Raw genomic sequence first — 22,350 nt, 5'->3', positions numbered from 1 at the left:
AGTAGGAGATTATATAATTTTTGATGTCTGAAAGCGGTCGGACCCTCCCCCTTACCCCAAAAACAACACCCAGTTTCACATTTCTTTGAGAACTTGAGAACTCACATCCGCTGAGGATGTGAACATTCGGAAGTTTTTGAGCTTTTTAAAGCAATCTGGATGGTTCAACAGTAGGAACTAGAAAGCAGCTTCCTTCTCCTATTCCTCTGGTATCACAATGGAAGAAAACGTATAAGTGAGTCTGATGGCAGACTGCCACTTAAACCTAAACTAACTTGGAACATCCGTTGGAGTTCATGGGAAAAGTTATCGAGCAAATTTTCAATCGAATCGGATAAGAATAAAGCTCTCTAAAGGCTGAAGAACTATAGTTTGGAGATCGGTTTATGTGGGAGCTATATGTAATCGTGGACCAATTTGGCCCATTTACAAATCGACCTATTGGGTTGCCCAAAAAGTAATTGCGGATTTTTCATATAGTCGGCGTTGACAAATTTTTTCACAGCTTGTGACTCTGTAATTGCATTCTTTCTTCTGTCAGTTATCAGCTGTTACTTTTAGCATGATTTAGAAAAAAAGTGTAAAAAAGTATATTCGATTAAAGTTCATTCTAAGTTTTATTAAAAATGCATTTACTTTCTTTTAAAAAATCCGCAATTACTTTTTGGGCAACCCAATACATTAACAAGAAGTATTTCAGGCGCCTAGCACTTACTCCTACGAAAATTAGGGTGCTTTTAACAGAAGGACGGAAATGGCTAGAACTTAAAATGTCTGGACTATCGAGAACATATATACTTTACGTCTAAGAGGAATATTTAAAGGTTCTATGGTAGAGGGTATTACAATAAATCCAAATTAGCCTTTTTTTCTATTCCCCACCCTTGGAATATCATATGAATAAAAAGTCATCATCATAATTTCTTTACCACATGGATAAACCAATTTTGCGAGTGGTCATAAAGCATAAGAAAAACTCCAATAATGGCAATACATGTAAATCCCCAGAATTTGTGTTAAATTTTTCCAAAGGTTTTTTAATAACACCCAAGCCTAAACCCCCATTCAAAAGTGTTAAAGCACAGCTGTCTGCCCATGTATTTTGTTATTTAAATCATCATGCACAAAAAAAAAAACATGCAAAAATGGCATTAAATTCGTTCGAGACGAATCTCATGTACTCTTCACTATGAATGCGTTTCGTAAATCCGACCAGAAGATGTAAATCTAAATGAAATTTAAACATCCATAATACTAAAATTTCGTTCAGTTTGTAATACATCGAAGCCTTACCTTCCTACCTTAGGAATCTTGTATACAAAATTCAATTTGTGTTGTTTGTCGGTTTGTTTGTTTGTTCCGTATAGACTCAAAAACGGCTGAACCGATTACCTTGAAATTTTCACAGATTGTGTAGGTTGGTCTGGAAGAGAACATGGCCTTTATAATTTTTTGATATCGGGAGGGGGGCGGACCCTCCCCCTTAGCTCAAAAACACCACGCAAAATAAAAAGTGGACCGATAAGGTCAATATGGGTATCATATGAAAGGTATTCAAGAGTAGAGTAAGAGAAGAATAAAAGTTGGGTCCAAGTACCTGGGGGGCCGCCCCAGCCCCAAAACTCCTTAAAATAGATTTATTTGACGATCATGACAATATGGGACTCAAATTAAAGGTATTGGGGAGTAGATTGCGAATATGGTCAGGAAGTAGGAATAGGCTTTATAATTTATTAATAACGGAAGGGGGCGGCCCTCCACTGTTACCCCAAAAGTACCACCCAAAAATAAAAGTGGACCGATTGGGGCAATATGGGATTCAAATGAAAGGTATTCAAGAGTAGAGTAAGAATTTCATAATAAAAGTTGGGTCGAAGGACCTGGGGGGCCGCCCCAGCCCCAAAACCCCTTAAAATAGATTTATTTGACGATCATGACAATATGGGACTCAAATTAAAGGTATTGGGGAGTAGATTGCGAATATGGTCAGGAAGTAGGAATAGGCTTTATAATTTATTTATAACGAAAGGGGGCGGACCCTCCACCGTTCCCCCAAAAACACCCCCCAAAATCAAAAGTGGACCGATAAGGACAATATGAGTATCAAATGAAAAGTATGCATACAAATTCATGTCGAAGTATAGGGAGTCACCCCACCCCCACAAAAACGCCCAAAATGGGCACATTAGCCTATCACGGATATATGGGACTCGGTTTGTTTGTTCCGTATAGACTGCAAAACGGCAGAAACGATTTTCTTGAAATTTTCGCATATTCTGTAGGTTGGACTGGAAGGAAACATAGGCTTTATATTTTTTCTGTATCGGAGGGGGAACGGACCCTCCCCCTTATGCCAAAAACACAACCCAAAATCAAAAGCGGACCAATCGGGACAATATAGGTATCAAATGAAAGGTATTGGAGAGTAGAATACTAACATGGTATTAAAATTTGAGTCTAAGTACCCATAGGGCCGCCCCAACCCCAAAAACTCCCCCAAACAAACATATTGGACCGTAATTTAAATATGGGGCTCAAATGAAAGGTATTCGGGAGTAGATTTCGAATCTGGCATACAAAATCAGATCGAAGTATAGGGGGTCACACCAACCCTCAAGACCTCACACCAACCCATTAGACCCATTTTGACTATATGATACTTGGCTGAACCGATTTTCTTAAAATTTGCATAGATTGTGTACGCTTGTCTGGAAGGAAACATAGGCTATATAATTTTTACATATGGGGTGGAGGCGGACCCTCCCTCTTACCCCAAAACCGACACCCATATCCAAAAGTGATCCGATGGGCACAATAAGGGTATCAAATGAAAGGTATTGGAGACCAGAAAACGAATATTGTATTAAAATTTGGTTCCAGGTACCCATGTCATTGTCGAAATTCATGTCAATTTGGGACTCAAATGAAAAGTATTAGACAGTAGACTACAAATATGGCATAAAACTTTAGGTCCAAGTAATGGGAGGTCGCCCACCTCCAAATACCCCCTAAGCCCAAAACCGCCACCCAAAAGTGATTCGATGGGCACAATAAGGGTATCAAATGAAAGGTATTGGAGACCATAAAACGAATATTGTATTAAAATTTGGTTCCAGGTACCCAGCGGGCCCGCCCCAACCCCAAAACTTCTCTAAACAGATATATTCGAAGTTCATGTCAATATGGGACTCAAATGAAAAGTATTAGACAGTAGATTGCAAATATGGCATAAAACATTAGGTCAAAGTAATGGGAGGTCGCCCACCCCCAAATACACCCAAATGGGCATATTAGCCGACCATGGCTATATGGAACTCAAACGAAAGGTTTTAGAGAGTAGATTACGAATATGACATTAAAATTTGCGTTCAAGTCTAGGTGGCGCTTTTTCTTCCAGAGATATTAGGCAGTAGATTACAAATATGGCATAAAACATTAGGTCCAAGTAATGGGAGGTCGCCCAGCCCCAAATACACCCAAATGGGCATATTAGCCGCCCATGGCTATATGGGACTCAAATGAAAGGTTTTAGGGAGTAGATTACGAATATGCCATTAAAATTTGCGTTCAAGTCTAGGTGGTGCTTTTCCTCCTACAGATACGTCAAATGGGTTATTTGACCCATTATTTCAATATTTGAGAGTAGAAAACGAATTTAATATCCAATTTTAGAGCCAAGTGTTTTGGGGTACGCCCTAAAGCACCCCCTAAACTGAACTTCGTTTCCGTTGGGAATAAAGAACGAATTTGATATCTATTTTCAGTGCAAAGTGCCGGTGGCCGCTCCAGCCCCAAAACACCCCCCAAACGGTTCATATTTACCGGCCATGGCAATATGGGGCTCAAATTAAAAGGATTTGGAAGTGTAGCACGAATTTGATATCCATATTTGAGTTGAATTGTCTGAGGAAGAAATTTACTACCAGGAATCGAGAAGGGTGCTTTCCGATTCATGTTTAAACTGAATGATAAGGGACCTTTTTTTATAGTCGAGTTCGAACGGCGTCTCGCAGTGCGACACGTCTTTGGGGAAAATTTTTTAATTGACCATGCATGGCATTGTACCTCGCAAACGTCACCAACATTAAGAGGCCAAGATTCAAACGCGTTCAGCGTCATAGGCTACAATGGCACGAATTCGATGTCCGCATTCAGGGCGAAGTGTCCCTACCCTAAAAACATATTAGAGAGTTAAAGTAGGCGCAACGGAGCGGGCCCGGTTCGGCTAGTCATATATATTACTGAACGTTATTCAACTCTGATCGCCTGTTCAGCTGGGTTCAAAAGTACTTAAACAATTCTCAGTTGTCGAAAACAAATTTTAGGTTGTAGCGACTTCATATATCTACATTAGAGACTTTTAAGTTTTTATTTCTTCTTGACTAGCTTATACCCTATAGGCCTAGTCAAGAATAAATAGACACTTATTGGTTTCAAATATCAATATTTGGAGTTGTTACAAACAAAATCACCAGTTTAGTGTGGTTATGCATAAATTATAGAGAAGGGATTTTTTTTTCGCTCCCATATGTGTTGGGGTCACAAAGGATGTAGCCTAAAGGAGCATAAAATGTAATCGCCTGTAAAAATGTTGTGAAGTTTATTTCCTTTTATGGAATCCTCAAAAGCATACGTCGAAATACACATTAAAGTGTTGTTGTCGTATACACAAAACCTTCGCTTTAGGTTGATTCCTTTGTGCATGTCCTTTTAGGCGCGCATTGTGTCACTCGGTTAGTGGTGAGTGAGTGGGATGCATGAGCTTGATATCAACAACTTCTGAAAGGATAATGTAATCATTACTCTGTGCTGACGTGTGAGTGCGCTTGCATACGAGAGTGTGTGTCAACAGTTGGCAATATCAGCCTACATAATAACCTCATGGTGGTGGTGTATAAAGCACCAACCTGATTATATGCAACCGTCTCAGTCGATGTCCATGTTTGGTGCCCAGGGCTCAGGCGACAAACAACGATGAGCTGAAGCAACATTCATGCAATGTTCATATAATGACATGATAAAATATGTATGAGCACAAATACTAAAAGCGTACACGAAGACAGTGGGATAGTCTTCTTTTTGTACTTTGATGTTCAAAAAAAAAATATTTGCTGGTTTTTTTTTTTTGATGTACTGAAAATAAAGTCTTAAATCGTTCAGAGTACAGAATACTCTTTTCTTTTGCATTTGTTTATCCTAATACACAAATAATAAAACTGTATAGAAAAACAAATTGTGTCTTAAGAGTGTATTTCCAGGGTATTGATGTTCTATTTTACAAAAATTAAAATTTTTCTTTCTTTCTCTTTCGAGACGGACACAATGATCGAAAGAGAAACAAACAAAAATTGTAAAATTTAGTGATCTTGGCTATAACAGGCAAAAAACTTGAAAATGAAAAAATTCGGCAGAGCGCGGTCGGAATTCGAACCAGAGCACACGGGGCAACAGCGAGAGCCGTTGCCGCCGTCTAGCATTCGAAGCCATCAATACAACTTCCAACAGATGCACAGAAGCAAGTGTACCATGGAAGTAGTGTAATTGTCGCAAAAACCAAAAATCTGTCATTACACGAAAACACATGGGAAAAGTACAGCTTACAGACAGGGTTGTCGAGCGTACTTAATGTGGTATTTGTGTCATAGAGGAGTTTTTGTAATAAATTCGGTACAAATACAACAAAACCAACGTACGGCCCTTGAAGCCTTCACACCTAATATGGCTGATGAGTAATTGTAACTGAATTACGAAACGCGTCTCATTGTGGTTGGTGTGTGTTGCGATCTCCGGCTTACCTTTTCCACTTGCAATCATTGAGCTCGTCTCGAAAGAGAAACAAACAAAAATTGTAAAATTTAATGATCTTCGCAGTAACAGGCATGATCAACCGCAGTACAATGGTGGAATTACGCTATAGCTGAGCAACGAAGCAACTGCACTAAGACGCTGTTACACGAGAGCTCACCGCAGAAGCACGGCTGAAATAGAACATGCCCTATACCCTAGATGAAGGGCATAAAACTTCTGTCAAAGCACCAAAACCGCACCAGACCGCTTTACATGGGAGCTATATCAAGTTATAGACTGATTTCTACCGTATTTGGCAGAGTTGTAAGGGCTCAGGAAGTCAAATCTGGAGACCGGTTGTTGTTGTAACCACATTTTAATGTGGAAGTGGCGATCCTTGTCAAGCTCCTGTAGGTAAGCTAACTCGTTTCAGTCCAAAGGACCGATCGCCGCGGGAACAAGGTGGCCACTGGTAACTTAAATGCGCCAATAAATCGCCTTGTCATATCGATCATCATAGGCACTCAGTACCGGTGCCACCCGACCTCTCACTGAGACTCTCCGCTCAATACCGCTGATTGTTCGCGACTGCAAATACAGCTACTCCGTATGGAGAATTTCACTATCCGCAACCGGTAGCTCGCAGCTAAGCTTCTTGTGACAGCAATAAACACCACACAGATCGGAACTCAATGTTCCAGCCTGTGTGGTGCTCACAGCTACACCGTGCCGGGAGATCGGTTTACATGGGAGCTATATCAGGTTATAGACCGGTTCAGATCGTACTTGCCACAGTTGTTGAAAGTCATAGCAAAACACCACATACAAAATTTCAGCCAAATCGGACAAAAATTGAGGCTTGTAGGGGCTCAAGTGGTCAAATGGGCAGAAGGGTTTATATGGGAGCTACATCAGGTTATAGACCGATTCAGACCGTACATGGTATAGTTGTTGAAAATCATAACAAAATAACACATGCTGAATTTCAGCCAAATCGGATGAAAATTGAGGTTTCCAGATTTATTGCCAGATGGCAACCTATAATTCATTTGATAAGCGGCTCACCCTTTTGGTTGATATTTAAACATCCCCATATTTGTTGATTCACTTCCTTAAATAAGTCTCTTTTACCCTGAGAACTTAAGACTTGAAGGGAGCATCTCTGAATCGTGTGCCATATATAGGCCAGCCAACCAGATTCACTTCCTACAATGAGCCTCTTTTTCCCTGAAAACTTAAGACTTAAGAAGGGGGCATCTCTGAATCGTGAACAATATATAGGGAAGCCAACCAGTTAAGAGACTTAATTTTTTATAGAAGAAGAAAAATATTTAGACTACTCTTTGCAAGAACACAGGCTCTGTGTCTTGCAGATCCCGTACCCTTGAGTAGCTTAAATCCAAGAATACTAAATCCATTAACCATTTATCCACACAGCCATGGTTCCTGGACAAGAACCACATCAAATCCCCCTGCATTCAGGAGGGCTTTAAGTGCCGCCGAAACGGCCCCACAATGGTGGAGATTTATCTGTAGAAACCGGACCATTGTCATGATTCACAATTTCCAGAACTGCTGCGTTAGCCTCGTCTTCTGAGTCCGGCAGGAGTTCATCCTCATAAGATTTGTTCGATCTTGTCATGATGAGTTTCCGTGTGCATCCAGAGGCAGGGGAGAACGCATTGGAATCACTCTATAACAGGACACTGGACACTAGCGGTGTGGATGATTCCTCCTTAGATGCTTCGCGTGTTTCTGTCAAAGTTCCTTTGGAGTTCCGTTCATTCCCGATGACGCGAACTTTGAGCCCGTACCAATCCCGTATGACTCACCCACACAGGGATTGTAGGGTCCCGTTCCGAGGCCTTCCCCTACTGGTCTGATAGTGGCGGGAGGATTTGTAGTCTCCTGCAATCCGCCAGACTATAGCGATGTAGTCGATAGTTCCTCAGGCAAATGTTCAGCAACAACTGCTGACTTGTCTCCTGATTGCCCAAACCCACCGCTTCCAAGACCTTCAGTTTCAATTTGTTAAATCCGTAGGATACAACTCCTTCAGACTTCCTGAGGTCTGCGACACAGCCGGAGTTTAGTACGAATACTGCATATCTCCGGTCACCATCAGCTTTATCCAATCTACCAATCTTCCAGTCGGTGGTTGAAAAATTGGAACTACATTCCCTTAGCCTTCAAAGTGTGGATTCGGGATCTGAGGGATTCCTTGTTATCCAAGCTTGCGCCATTGGTCGAGAAGGAATATCTTCCTTCTTGACTAAATCCAGTGCTGCGCCTGGCCAGATCACATCAATTTTTTTTTAAGGCGCAACGATATTTTTCAATTGAGCGTTGATCCCTAAAGGCAATTAGTTTTTATCGGCCACGATACCAGCCTGTATCGTCACAAATTGGAGGAGGCCCAGAAAATTCCGCAAGATAATCGGAGTATACTGCTGATGGTCCATTGACTATCCCACTTCAATTATTATTAGGTATGCAGCCATGTTCTTCTCCCTTGTCGATAACTGCCATCACCAAACTGTCCCAAGCGACATTAGCAAAGATTCTTGTACCCATCTTACTATTATTCGCCCTAGTTCTTTTAGGCATGGGATGATCTCCAGATGACCGCAGCCTTTTGGCTGATTGCGGTGCAGTTTCCGAATCTAGACGTGTAGTCTTTGGTGCAGCGAATCCCCAAGCCCAATTTAGGGAGTCTCTCTCAAGTCTCGCACTAAGCCTCTCAATAAACCTGAGAGCGATACGTCTTCTATTCCAACCTCTTAAAGAGCGTGTTGGTTTGCCGGGGAAGGTCGATGGCTTAGGCAAATTACAGGCATGAGAAGATAGAATAGCTTCGGCCTTGTCCTTAAGACTCGAAACAGGTGTCTTCGTCAAAAGCCCCTACTGACCAGTCGTCTGTCGGCTAGTAGAGCCTGGAGCGGCCGCTCCACCAGTCTAGATTTCAGTAGCAGACAACATCCTACGGCCTGATACCACCACCACAGCAGTTGGGTCTTTGGAGTCCAATCTAAGCCTACTCCCGTGCTCTGGATCTGTCGCTCCACTGGAAACAGACGCAGATCGTCAACAGCCTATTTTTTTTCAGGTCTTTTGCCAATATGTTGAAAAAAGTCCTTGCTTTAGTTATGACACAAATCCGCTAAAGTTGGTTTATACAACCATTTCCCACCTATCACCCTAACAATTTCTATGCTAATCTTCAAAATCTTGCCAATTGTTATAACATTTGTAGAATTTGTTCTTCAACCTTTAAGGCAATTACAAGAAACCGCACACAAAACCTTCTGCTATTCACAACTTACCTGTTCAGCTTGTTGCAAACATTGTAGCTCCATAGTTCGATTGACATACGACTTATCACTATTGAGAATGGCTAATGCCGAGGCAGCGTCAATATCTGTCAAATGTTGTGCTATGGCCTCGCTTGCCGCCAAATCGCCTGGACTGGATACCAACAAGGCGTTCGCCTGTTGCAGCATATCCGTTGAAAAATTGGCAAATGCATTGGCCAGATCTGTGGCCGATGCTCCACTTAAACTATCGACTAGGGCATGGATATCTGTTGCATCCATAATTTCTTTGGTGGCTTGACAGTAAAAATCAAAAGCCCAAACGTTCACAAGAACGTTGGAGAATTCTTGCAGCAGCAGGATGTTAAAAACCTTTCGTGGTGTTGAATAAAATGTCAAAGTTATGCTTGCTCACGAGTTGCTTGCTGAGATTGATTGAAGTGCCCAAGTGAATGGTATTGATTTGTTGAATATTGTCGTCCGTGACTGCGTCAAGCCAATGTCATCATCTGAAATTAAATTAAATGTAAACAAAAAAAAAAAAATAGTATTTTCTTGGCAATTTGCAAAATGGAGATAAAGGAAATAAAGGAAATGAGAAAGGCAAAATTGGCTAAATGCACTTTGGCAAACGCCAAAGAGCAGTGCAATCATGGAGGACTATGTCACAGCTATAAAACAATACAAAGCAGAAAACTCATTTTATTATTCATCATGACGATGGAGTGAGTATAGAACGTTGTGTGATACAAAATCGGGTTATTTTTTATTTTTCCAAAAATTTTGTTTTTTGCACCAAAAACATTAAAAGCTCTGGAAGGCGTTATATGAAATTTAACACCTCTAGATAACAAACTAAACCTAAAAGGAAAAAATTGTGACCAACCAAACAAAGGTGGTCCAATTTTCACATTTTTAGGAAATTTTATCTGTAACCAATAAGGCCAATTTGGGTGTGTCGCAAATATATACAAATTTGTCGAATCAAGACAAAAGTTGGACGGAGCCGACTGTATAATACTTACACCACCGAGTCTAGCTACTATTTTAAGCAAATATATGGACGGTACATAACAATGGCTCTATTCTTCTCTGTATCAAAGTAGAAGTAATGTGAACTCATGAAGTTTATACGATAGATCGCTAAATACACAGCTCTGTCATAGTATGGTCCTTTAAAAAAATTGCGAAAGGATGTAAAAAGGCCTAAAGAAAATAAATGCTGGAAAATTTCGTTGAAATCCTTTAAAAAATACGCATGTTGGTGGCGCAGGCTCTAAAGTGGCGAATCGGTCTTTATGCTCGTTCTACCCAATTATGGTCCAAACTGGACAAAATTTGGCTAGGATATGTGGGGGCTTATTTAGTGATATTAGGTGATCAGTTCGAAAATTGCAACTTTTTGAGTTTTTGTCTAATTGGCATTGCCGGAAGTCAATGCCACATGCGAACCGTTCTTGCGAAAAAAAAATTCTCTCGGTAGTGCATGATCCGATCAGCTGGCCAATCGATTACAAACCGGTGCTCGCTTCTAGAAAATCCTCTATTTCTCACAAACAACCTCAAGTCAGAAATCAGAAGACTGATTTCCAAAGAACACACACCGCGAAAGAATCAATAGAACAGCGCCACACAACCCACATTTCGACGATGTTCAAGGGAAACTATGGAATTGGATAACCTACCATCTCCAATCAATACCAACGACCGCCTCTGGACACGGTCAAACAGCTCCAAGGATGATTTTGGAGCTCCGGCCCATATATGCGAGTTATATTCCATCTTCGGCCTTATGTAGGTAGTGTAGATATTAAGAAGATCAGAGGGAATGCTTCCTTCGACACTTCTAATACATATTTTGTTTTTCATGCCCAGAACAAGAGCCTCTGAATGTTTGATATCTACACCGTCGATAGATATTGACGATTGTAAAGTGACAGTGAATCGTTTGTGGGACAACAAACAGCACTGCATCTTGCGTGCATTAAAATCTACTCTGTTCTTTACACCCCACTCGAAAATGGCCAGCAAATCCTGGCAGAGTGTTACGTCCATAATCCGCCTCCTGTCTTCAATCTCGACCTATGGTCGAATGAAAATTAATGACAAAGGTTGCTGTTATCCGTGAACGAGTAGATCGGATTCGATGTCAGACCCGGTAGATCGTCAATGAAAATAAGTGTAGTGCTCCTGCGGTCAATCTGTATTCGTCAAATGAGAAACCATCTACCAACACCAAAAGCGACAAGCTTTGAAAGGAGTGCACCGTGCCAGACCCTATCAAATGCCTTCAAGATATCCAGAGCCCCGACCTTACTCTCACCGAACTGGTGAATAGAGCGACTCCAACGTTCAGACAGAAATGCCATCAGGTTACCCGTGTGTCTGTCCGTTCGTCTGTTGAAATTAAGGGTGTGAATCCCATAAAAGCATTATTTATTACCCAATTTCGCAGAAGTTTTATATAGTGAGTTGTCTTAAGCATTCCGACAACCGACCCAAAAATGGTTCAGATCGGACTATATTTAAATATAGCTGCCATATAGACCGATCTGCCGAGATAGGCTCTAAATCCCGTAAAATACATACTTTCTATCGGACTTTGCTGGAATTTGATACTCTGGCGTGTATTAAGCCTCCCACCGTCCGACCAGAAAATGGTCCAGTTCGGACTATATTTGGATATGGTTGCCATAAAGACTGATCATAAAATTTAGGGTCTTAGTCCTATAAAAAGCGAATTTTTTACCTGATTTCGCTGAAACTATCACTGGCATACGAGTTCTCGGAACCTGATTTATGATGCAGACCAGCCCCTAATTACATACAACTTTACATATGGCAGTGGAGTTACAGCAAGTAAGAGCGTACTAAGTTTGGTCGGGCCGAATCTTGGAAACCCACCAACATGGATTCTGCTGAAATATGAGAGTTATATCTGGTTATAACCGATTTAGACCGTACTTGACCGTACTAGTGTTCACAACAGAACACTATGTGCAATTTCAGCCAAATCGGACAAAATTGCGGCTACCAGAGTCTTAAGAAGTCAAATCGGGAGATCGGTTTATATGGGAGCCATATCCAAATCTGAACCGACAAGACCCATTTGCTATCCCCAACGACCTACATCAATATTAGGTATGTATGCAAAATTTCAAGCGGGTATTTTTATGCGTTCGACAGTTATCGTGACTTCGACGGACGGATGGATGGACGTGGCTAGATGTTTCGAGGTGTTACAAACGGAATGACCAGATTAGTACACCCCCATCCCATGGTGGTGGGTATAAAAAGGATAAGATGGTCGATTTTTCAGTTTTAATATACCCTCCACCTTAGGATGGGGTATACTAATTTCGTCATTCCGTTTGTAACATATCAAAATTTTGATCTGAGACCCAACAATATATTCCAATTCCAATATTTCTGCCAAGTATGGTCCTAATTGGTTTATAAACTGATGTAGCTGTCATATAAACCGAACCTGGATCTTGGCTTCAAGAGCCTCTGGAGGGCGCAATTCTTATTCGATTTGGCTGAAATTTTGTATAAGATAATTCGCTTTGACTACCAATAATTGCGCCAAGTATGGTATTGAACGGTTCATAACCTGATAAAGCTCCCATATAAACCGATCTCGGATCTTGGCCTCTAGAGGTAGCAATTTTTATCCAACTTGGCTGAAACTTTGCACATTGACTTCTCTCATGACCTACAACATACGTACTAAACTTGGTTTGAATCGATTTATAACCTGATATAGGTCCCATATAAACTGATCTTCCGATTTTAGTTCTTGAGCATATAGGGGCGCAATTCTTATCTGATTTGGCTGAAATTTTGCACAATTATTTGTACCATGGTATCCAATAACCCAACTGAGTGTGGTCCAAAGGAGTCCATAATCTGATATTGCACCAATAGAAGAGCAATTTATTTTTATTATTCTTGTTTGCCTATAAAGAGATACCGGGCAAATAACATGTCCTATGCGATCCATGATAGAGAGTATATAAGATTCGGCCTGGCCAAACTTAGCACGTTTTTACTTGTTTTTTCCTTTTACTTTAATAGAAAAAATAACCGGTTGAACCGGTTTCTTAAGACTCTTAAAAACTCATTCCGGTACAGTAAAAATCTCATTTGTCGAATATTCAAAACCGGAAAAAACCGGTTTATTGATCACCTTAGACTTAATACAACTTACCATTCCTAAATTGGTTACCAAAAGCCACCGGAGACCACCGTAGCGCAGGGGTTAGCATGTCCGCCTATGACTCTTAACGCCCGGATTGAAGAAGTCAAGATCCCAGAACGGTTTATGTGGCAACTATATCAGCTCATGGACCGATTTGGCATAGTTGTTGGAAATAATAACAAAACACGTCATGCAAAATTTCAGCCAAATCGGATAAGAACTGCGCCCTCTAGCGGCACAAGAAGTCAAGATTCAAGATAGGTTTATATGGCAGCTATATCAGGTTATGGACCGATTTGAACCATACTTAGCACAGTCGTTGAAAGTCATATTGAAACATGTTATGCAAAATTTTAGCCAAATCAGATTTGAATTGCGCCCTGAAGACCAAAATTTTAAGCGGCTAGCTTTACGCCTTCGAAAGTTAGCGTGCTGTCGGACATGGCTAGATCGACTTAAAATGTCATGACGGTCAAGAATATACATTCTTTATGGGCTCTAAGACGAATATTTTTATACCCTCCACCATGGGGTAGAGGGATAACCAATGGTGTTTATCCCCTCACTTTGTAGTTGTTGTTGTTGTAGCCTCATGTCTACATGTGTTGGTGGCGATTCTCGTCTAGTTCCTATAGGTGAGCATTCAACTATCCGCTACCTGTGGACGCGTCTGGTAACTTGCAGTAAAGCTTCTTGTGATAACAATGAACACCAAACAAAACAGAGCTCAAAATCCAGCATGTGTGGTGCTCATAGTTATCCCGTGCCGGGATATCATTTGGTATGGCAGCCATGTAAAATCATTATTGAGGTTAAACTTCAATCGGACAGCACTCCCTTCCATTCGTATTTAACTCTCAAATACCCTTCATAAGAATCCCATATGGTATCGTCTGGTATGCATGTCCATATGGGTCATAATTTTGGGGTCTCCCCCGGTTATTTCACCCTAAAGTTTAATACAAGTTTTGTGTTTTTGGGTAACCATAAGGGGAAGTACAAAATTTCACTCAAACCAATGCATCCATCTCCGAGATCTGGCATTTGTGAAAAATGTGGTTAGTGGAAAGGTCCGCATCACCCCGCTAAACTTTAGGGTACCCTATTTTCACCGTGGGCTGAACTCTATCATCTGTGAAAATTTCAAGAAAATCGGTTCAGCCAATCTATTGGGAACAAACAAATAAGCAAAGCGCAAAACTTTCATTTTTATATAATAGATAGACTAGTTGAACCCGGCTCACTCCTCTGCGCTTTCTTTTACACCATATGAAAAATAACTTTCTTTTCAATTACAACTCTTTATACTCACTATGTTATTTATTTAGTTTGAAGTCATCTTTTTATAAAAGTATTAGACTACCATAAGTTATTCCCCCAGTATCTGTTTTTTATAGATTATATTAAAATTCTAAAATTTCTTAGAAAATTTTATCTTAGATAACCTATTGTGAAAGCTAGTCCTCTCTCTCTCTCACTCTCTGTTTCTTTGTTTGTGTTGGCGTTGCTATATAAATGATTAATATCCTCTAATAGATGGCGCTGAATTTGTTGTTAGTGATAGTCGCTGTTGATTTTCTTCATATTGTCATATTGTCTATTTTTGAATTCAATAGAATTTTCACCTTTTTTGGCCTGTATAGCGCCTAGGTTCGAATTTTTGTCATAAATATCGGAAAAAATGTTCAGCAGTGGTTATCCCTTCAATTACAGTTGCGACAACTGTGAATAACTAAGCGATGTAAGACTTCAGTACAAAAACTCAGTGCTTATCGGAGTATCACTTGGACTCGACTATAAAAAGGAGGCTTCTTATCGTTTTGCTAAAATTGCAGTCAAACCCGTTCCACTACGCTTTCGTATTCAAAACGCGGAACATTTTTCACTGACGTAATGTAACTCACTCTCCAATACCTCTGATTTTGCGTTCGTTTGTTGCGCCTTCCCTTTTACTAAATAAAAAAAAAAATCTCGCTTGATTCCCACACGGCCATAATTGGTCAATTTGCCTATTTGTGGTGGAGAAACGGAACCTCCTCCCAGATCCTTTAACCCAAAATTAACGGTGTTCTTGTCCCAAATAGTTTTCTGTTATGATCAGTCAATATGTTTGATGAGGGGTTTTCGTATTCTACTCCGAAAATCTTTTTCTACATACCACCATAGGATGGGGGTATACTAACCTAGTCATTCCGTTTGTAATACCTTGAAATATTCGTCTAAGACCCCATAAAGTATATATATTCTTGAACCTCTCGATGTTCTGAGACGATCTAGCCATGTCTGTCCGTCCGTCTGTCGAAATCACGATAGAGGTCGAACGCATAAAGCTAGCCACTGGAAATTTTGCACAGATACTTAGTATTGATGTATGTTGTTGGGGATTGCAAATGGGCAATATCGGTTCAGATTTAGATATAGCACCCATATAAACCGATCTCCCGATTTGACTTCCTGATCCCCTGGAAGACGCAATATTTATCCGATTTTGCTGAAATTTTCCATCTAGGGATCGTTTATGACTTCCAACAACTGTGCCATATACGGTCCAAATCGGTCTTTAACCTGATTTAACTCCCAAATAAACCAATCTCCCTATTTGACTTCTTGAGCCCTTACAAGGCGCAATTTTTGTTCGATTTTGCTAAATTCGGCAAATTTGGCATGTGGTGTTTTGTTATGACTTCCAACAACTGTGTCACGTACAGTCTTAATCGGCCTATAACCTGGTATAGGTTCCTTATAAACCGATCTCCCAATTTGACGACTTTAGCCCTCACATGCCGCAATTTTTGTCCGATTTGGATGAAATTTTGCATGTGGTGTTCTGTTACGACTTCCAAAAACTTGCGACTTCCAAATACGCTCCAATTCGTTCTATTACCTGATCTCATTTAAACCGGTCTCCGGATCATCCTTATTCGGTTCCTAGAAGCTTTAATTTTTGCTGGTTTGAAGGGTCCACCTCGCTTCCAATATCAGAAAATCATATAGCCTATTGTTCCATCCAGACCAAATACGTAATCTACTCCCGCATATCTCTGATTTGAGTGCCATGTTGTATTGATCGCACTATTTGTCCATTTCGAGGGATTTTAGGGTCGGCGCGGCCCCCCATTAACATGGACACAATTTTTTATATTAAATTCGTACTCCATTCCTGGGGTAAGTGGGAGGGTCCACCTTCGTTTCGATATCAGAAAATCATATAGCCTATTGTTCCTTCCAGGCCACTTCCCACAATCTGTGAAAATTTCACGAAAACCGGTTTAGCCGTTTTTGAGTCTATAAGGAACAAACAGATGGTCCGGATTTGTTCGATCAGATCAGTCAGTTTTGTATAAAAAAAATAAAAATTCATCAAAAATTGTTTTGCGAATATTTTAGCTTGCCAAAATATCTGCAGATTTATAAATACCCATCTTTTGTGTAAATATCCGGATATTTACCCAATTACCGGGAAAATACCATGTGGGTATTTACCCATCAACCATCTATGCCTATGGGGCAGAATGCCAGATTATAACTTCCACAAAAGTACTCAGTCACGTCTTATCCATGCACAAATTCCAACCTCGCCAAAGACTTTGCAACAAGCACCACACTTCTACGTTCAGAGCTTCGATAAATGGCGGGATTGAACCGGCGCCCGGCTAATTGAAGTCATAACCCTTTAGCGAACTTCACCTGCTATTTTCCACGAACAATGATGCGTTTGTGTGATGTTAATGTTCTTGCTTACATGTTTAAATTTCTTTGCGTTTCCTTAAGAGCCTTGCCGCCGTGCAAAATTCACCAAAGTATTCCTGTAGTTGCCAATATGGGTTTAAATTCGATTGCTCACTCACAAAGTATTTGGATGCAAACTTGCGATTGCCTTTTCTTTGTTCTTTTCTTATTTTTATTTTGCTTAAATTTAATTTCATATGCATTTGACACTTTGTCGTTCTGAAAAAGAGATTTTGGAGATGGGTATTCATTCACTTAAAAAATGCACACTTTTTTTCAATTTATCCACTGAAATAGTGGTCATCAGCTATATTGTAGCCATGCATTTAATGGTTAAATTTTTTTTTTCGTTTTTATTTCTTTGCCATTTTGCAGCTATAAAATTTCAACAGTTCTCAACGAACGCAAACTGTTTTATACGCGCGAGTTTGTTTTACTCCGTACCTTGGAGGTGTTTTCAATCAACTGCCAAGAATAATAAAGGTGGGAACAGGGCAATATGTGTTGTGGGAAAAAAGCAGCAGCCGAATTGCAGAAACGGGAATACATGGGAAACAGACTTAGTACGGCCAGAGTTCTATTTATGCATGTCTGTCACAACCATATCTATCTTCCTGCACAACATTGGGGTGTGCGGAATCACATTTGGTACGTTTGAAAAAACGACAGATTTCATAGAAGTTTTAGAAAATGAAAATTTTGAAGGTTCTTTGTTCATTATTTCCAAATTCTATGTTCAAAGATAAATGAATCATAAGAAGATGAGTCAATGGTCAAATAGGACAACGGGTGCACTTATGAAGAACGCGTGCGCCAAGTGACAGCAAGGGTAGTTCATGTGTGAAAGATGATGAGACTTTATAGCATATCCTATGTCAACGCTGGGCTTTCGTAGCCGACAGACCCTGGCACTTGGGAAGCGGATTCGATAATAGACTTAAACCAAGTTTGGGTCACGCAAAGGAAAACAATTAGGATTTGGTGAGCAGTAGGAAATAACTGACATAGATCTCTTCGGAGATACTCCTCGAATTTAGAGTGCACAACAAGCCGATAACTGGCTTAGTTGTATGTCCATAGTGGCACAGGGTGGATGAGAATCCGCACCCTCTTTTCAAACCAACCTAAGTTAACCGTATTGTGTTTCAGCTACTACTACCAGTTCACCTTTCATTGTGTTATTACAACTTCCACAGCTTTGTTTGTAGAAATTTTGCACAGATCGGGTTTTTCAAATATTGGGTTGCCCAAAAAGTAATTGCGGATTTTTCATATAGTCGGCGTTGACAAATTTTTTCACAGCTTGTGACTCTGTAATTGCATTCTTTCTTCTATCAGTTATCAGCTGTTACTTTTAGCTTGCTTTACAAAAAAAGTGTAAAAAAAGTATATTTGGTTAAAGTTCATTCTAAGTTTAATTAAAAATGCATTTACTTTCTTTTAAAAAATCCGCAATTACTTTTTGGGCAACCCAATATATTGTATTCCAAACCCAGGCTTCTTCAGCAGTTCGTTGGTTCTCCAATGAACTCCAACCACATGGCCACATGAAACTACATGGGCTAAGAAGATTAAGAAGATTAAAACATCATTAAGTTCGGCGTGCCGAAGTTTGTATGCCCAATAGGGCAACAAAAAATCGAAAGATCGGTCTATAGAGTAGCTTTTTTTATATGAGCTGATGAGAATCTCACTCGACTCAAATATCGGATTCATAGTGCAACTCACTGTTCCAGATTTCAGTGAAATCCGGTACTAAATGAGGCCTTTATGGGCTGCAAATGCAAATTTTGCCCATGAACATTCCACTAAGGAACAGGGGCAAACTTCTCACATATCAATGAGTGCAGTCCAATTCAAATTTAAGCTCCATGTTAAGGGGCCTCCTGTTTATGACCGAGTGCAAACGGCGTGCGACACCTGTTTGAAAAGAAGTTTTATATGGCATAGTACCTCACAAATGTTGCCAGCATTAGGAGGGGAAAACCACCGCTGAAAATTTTTTCTGATGGTCTCGCCATGATTCGAACCCATGCGTTCAGCGTCATAGGCGGACAAGCTAACCTCTGTGCTACGGTGGCCTTTATGGGCTTCGTTATGGGTTTAATACCCCATACCGGAAGATCGGTCTATATGGCAACTACTTCAAAATCTTGTCCGATCTGGGCCATATTCAGTTCAAACTAAAGTTGGCCTAGTCCAACTCACTGTACCAAGTTTCAGCGAAATCGAGGCTTTTATGGGCTTAAGACCCTAAATCGGCAGTTCGGTCTATAAGACAGCTATATTGAAATTAGTCCAATCTGCTCATAAACATTCCATCGGACAGCAATGAATGCTGTCTAACCTCTGTGCTACGGTGGCCTTTATGGGCTTCGTTATGGGTTTAATACCCCATACCGGAAGATCGGTCTATATGGCAACTACTTCAAAATCTTGTCCGATCTGGGCCATATTCAGTTCAAACTAAAGTTGGCCTAGTCCAACTCACTGTACCAAGTTTCAGCGAAATCGAGGCTTTTATGGGCTTAAGACCCTAAATCGGCAGTTCGGTCTATAAGACAGCTATATTGAAATTAGTCCAATCTGCTCATAAACATTCCATCGGACAGCAATGAATGCTGTCCGATTCAAGTTAAATGGTGAGTGGCCCCCTTTTTATAGCCGAGTCCGAACGGCGTGCCGCAGAGAGAAGTTTTTACATGGCATAGTACCTCACAAATGTTGCCAGTTTTAGGAGGGGACAATCACCGCTTAATTTTTCTTCTGTTGTTCTCCCCAGGGTTCGAAACCAAACGTTAAGCTTCATAGGCAGGCATGCTAACCCCTACGCTACGGTGGCCTCCGGTCTATATAACAACTACATCAAAATCTTGTCCGATCTGGACTATACAAGGGGAATGTCTCAAGGAGAGGTGTTCTCGTCGATTCTCTGGAACCTAGTGATACACGAAGTCCTGTTGGATGTCAAGGGAGATGTCATGAAACTAATCACATATGTGGACGACGTCGTCTTAATGAGAAATCTGCTTCGAGATTTAAATCGACGATCAGCGAGATTATAGAGAGATCACTTTGGTGGCCATCCAAATACACTACGAGAAATAAGTTGAGGAACAACCTAAGGAAGACGAAGATGGTGCTCTTCACTCGGAAATTAAGGATACTGGATTTCTGGATACTGGGACCACTCTACAGTTGTCAAAAGAGGCGAAATACTTAGGCCTATTGCTCAATTCGAAACTGCCCTGGAAAAGGAATACGGAGTAATGGTGCCGAAAGGCGATGCGCGCCTTCTACTCCTGTGGAAGTGTGTTCGCTAGAAAGTGGGGAGTTAGTCCGAAGATGAAATACTGAATGTACACGGCCATTGTTGGATCAGCGCTGACATATGGAATATGGTGAAGGCTGTGGAGAAGAGCACACAGACCAAGGAACTTCGAAAGATACAGAGAGTAGGCTGCTTTGGGATCACGGGGCGTTTAGATCCACACCGCGAACGGCGGCGGGTCTAGAGGCGATGTTGAGTTTACAACCGTTTGAGGTATACCTTTATTCGGGGCTGTGCCGCAAAGGTAACGCTTAGGCTGAGGAAACTTTGGCAGGCAGAGAGAAGACAGACAAGGCCACTGCTTCATTCTGGAGACCATGGATGCAGAAGCTAAGCTGAGGAGGGTCTCAGAATAGCTGTATCCAAAACCGATTAGGGAGAGGTTGTCCGGGATTCGCTTTCCCGGAAGTAAAAAGTAGGAGGCGACACTAGAAAAGATGTCGGTCTTCGATGATTGAGCCCAGGATGGAGTAAGGAACGGGATTGGGGATTAATCGGAGACACTCTACAACGGTAGGTCAGTTAGATAACCGGACGAGCGCTGGATCTTTCAGGCAGTGGTCAGTGCCATTATGTTAGCCACAAAGGAGATCCGGAGGTTGGGCCGGCCGCCTTCGAAACTCAAGATACATGTGGCGGTCCTCAAGGCCTTGAATTCAAGGGCGAAGAGGTCGAAGTGCGTAGCGCAGTGTTTGTTGGCACTGAACAGGCTCCTAGCTCCCGGTTCCCGGACACATTGATATTCTAGGGAATAAAAAAGCGGACGAGTAGCCAGGTGGGGATCCTCAACGGCAAGCAGACCTGTGACCGGTCTTCCACACGTGCCTTTTGTCGAACTACTGAATGTAGTAGAGGAGATGGCCGGTGCGGAGGCGGTTGTAGTTTGTGAATAGTTTTCAGGTAATCTGGCCTGCTATTGATCGGAAGAAAACTAAAAAGATGCTGGCCTCGATAAGGGGTCATTGAGTACGATTACAGGAATCATAACCAGACATTGTTCGAAAGACCCTATGACCACGCGCATGTGAGTCCCACACAAGAACTACCTGTGGACTATGTCTTGATGAGGATGAGGGGGAGACAATCGAACACCAGTTCTGCTCATGCCCGGGTCTACAAGGGCACAGGCTTCTCATCCTAGGGAAGCGCTTCTTCACCGATCGTGGCGAACTTGCAGATGTGTATCGGGGGAGTCTCTTTGGAAACGTGGATAAGACGGGTTTGATTCCATGTGGGACGTTATGACATTTTCAACACGCTGTGGGAGGGGATCCTCAACGGTAAGCAGACCTGTAGCCGGTTTTGCAAACGGTCTTTTTGTTGAAATACTGAATATAGTAGAGGAGATGGCCAGTGCGTAGGCGGTGGTGTAATGGTAGTCTGTGGACACTTATCGGATTGCCAGGACACTCTGGCCAGCTGTTGACCGGAAGAGGACGAGGAAGGTGCTGGCCCTCGATAAGGGGTCACTGAGTTACAACGCGAATGGGATTTCCGCATAACAGCTACTGTGGACTATGTCATGATGGGGGTGAGGAGGAGCCTATCGACCGGAAGAAAATTAAGAAGTTGCTGGCCTTCGATAATGGGTCACTAGGTACGATTACAGGAGTCATAACCGGACATTGTGCGAAAGGCCCTATGACAACGTTAATGGGATTTCCGCACAACAGGTACTGTGAACTATGTCTTAATGGGGTGAGGAGGAGACTATCGACCGGAAAAGGACGAAGAAGTTGCTGGCCCACGATAAGGGGTCACTGAGTACGATTACGCGCATGGGAGTCCCACACAACAACTACTGTGGACTATGTCTTGATGAGGATGAAGAGGAGACTATCGAACACCAGCTCTGCTCCTGCCCGGGTCTACAGAGACACAGGCTGTTCAGGCTAGGAAGGCGATTATTTTCTGATCTTGGTGAACTTGCAGATAAGTCTTTGGGAAGTCTCCTTAGATACGTGGTTAAGACGAGTTTTGACGTGAGACGT

General features: G+C 41.5%; 1 protein-coding gene across 2 annotated transcripts in view; it reads right to left on the bottom strand.

The window, feature by feature from the left end:
* Positions 1-22,350, bottom strand: part of LOC106092960 (diuretic hormone receptor) — a 225,875-nt gene that overhangs the window by 90,131 nt on the left and 113,394 nt on the right. The window contains exons 1-2 of one of the 2 annotated variants that reach the window (XM_059369415.1): positions 17,042-17,234; positions 9,111-9,607 (exon numbers count right to left, since the gene is read on the bottom strand). In XM_059369415.1, the coding sequence (XP_059225398.1) occupies positions 9,111-9,380 (270 nt within the window). In that variant the 5' untranslated portion in view covers positions 9,381-9,607; positions 17,042-17,234. Of the gene's footprint in view, positions 1-9,110; positions 9,608-17,041; positions 17,235-22,350 lie in introns of those variants that run through there. The other variant, XM_059369414.1, reaches the window with a different exon arrangement.

Source organism: Stomoxys calcitrans, chromosome 5, assembly GCF_963082655.1.
Source record: "Stomoxys calcitrans chromosome 5, idStoCalc2.1, whole genome shotgun sequence".
NCBI lineage: Eukaryota > Metazoa > Arthropoda > Insecta > Diptera > Muscidae > Stomoxys > Stomoxys calcitrans.
This window is presented reverse-complemented; position numbering and strand designations above follow the sequence as displayed.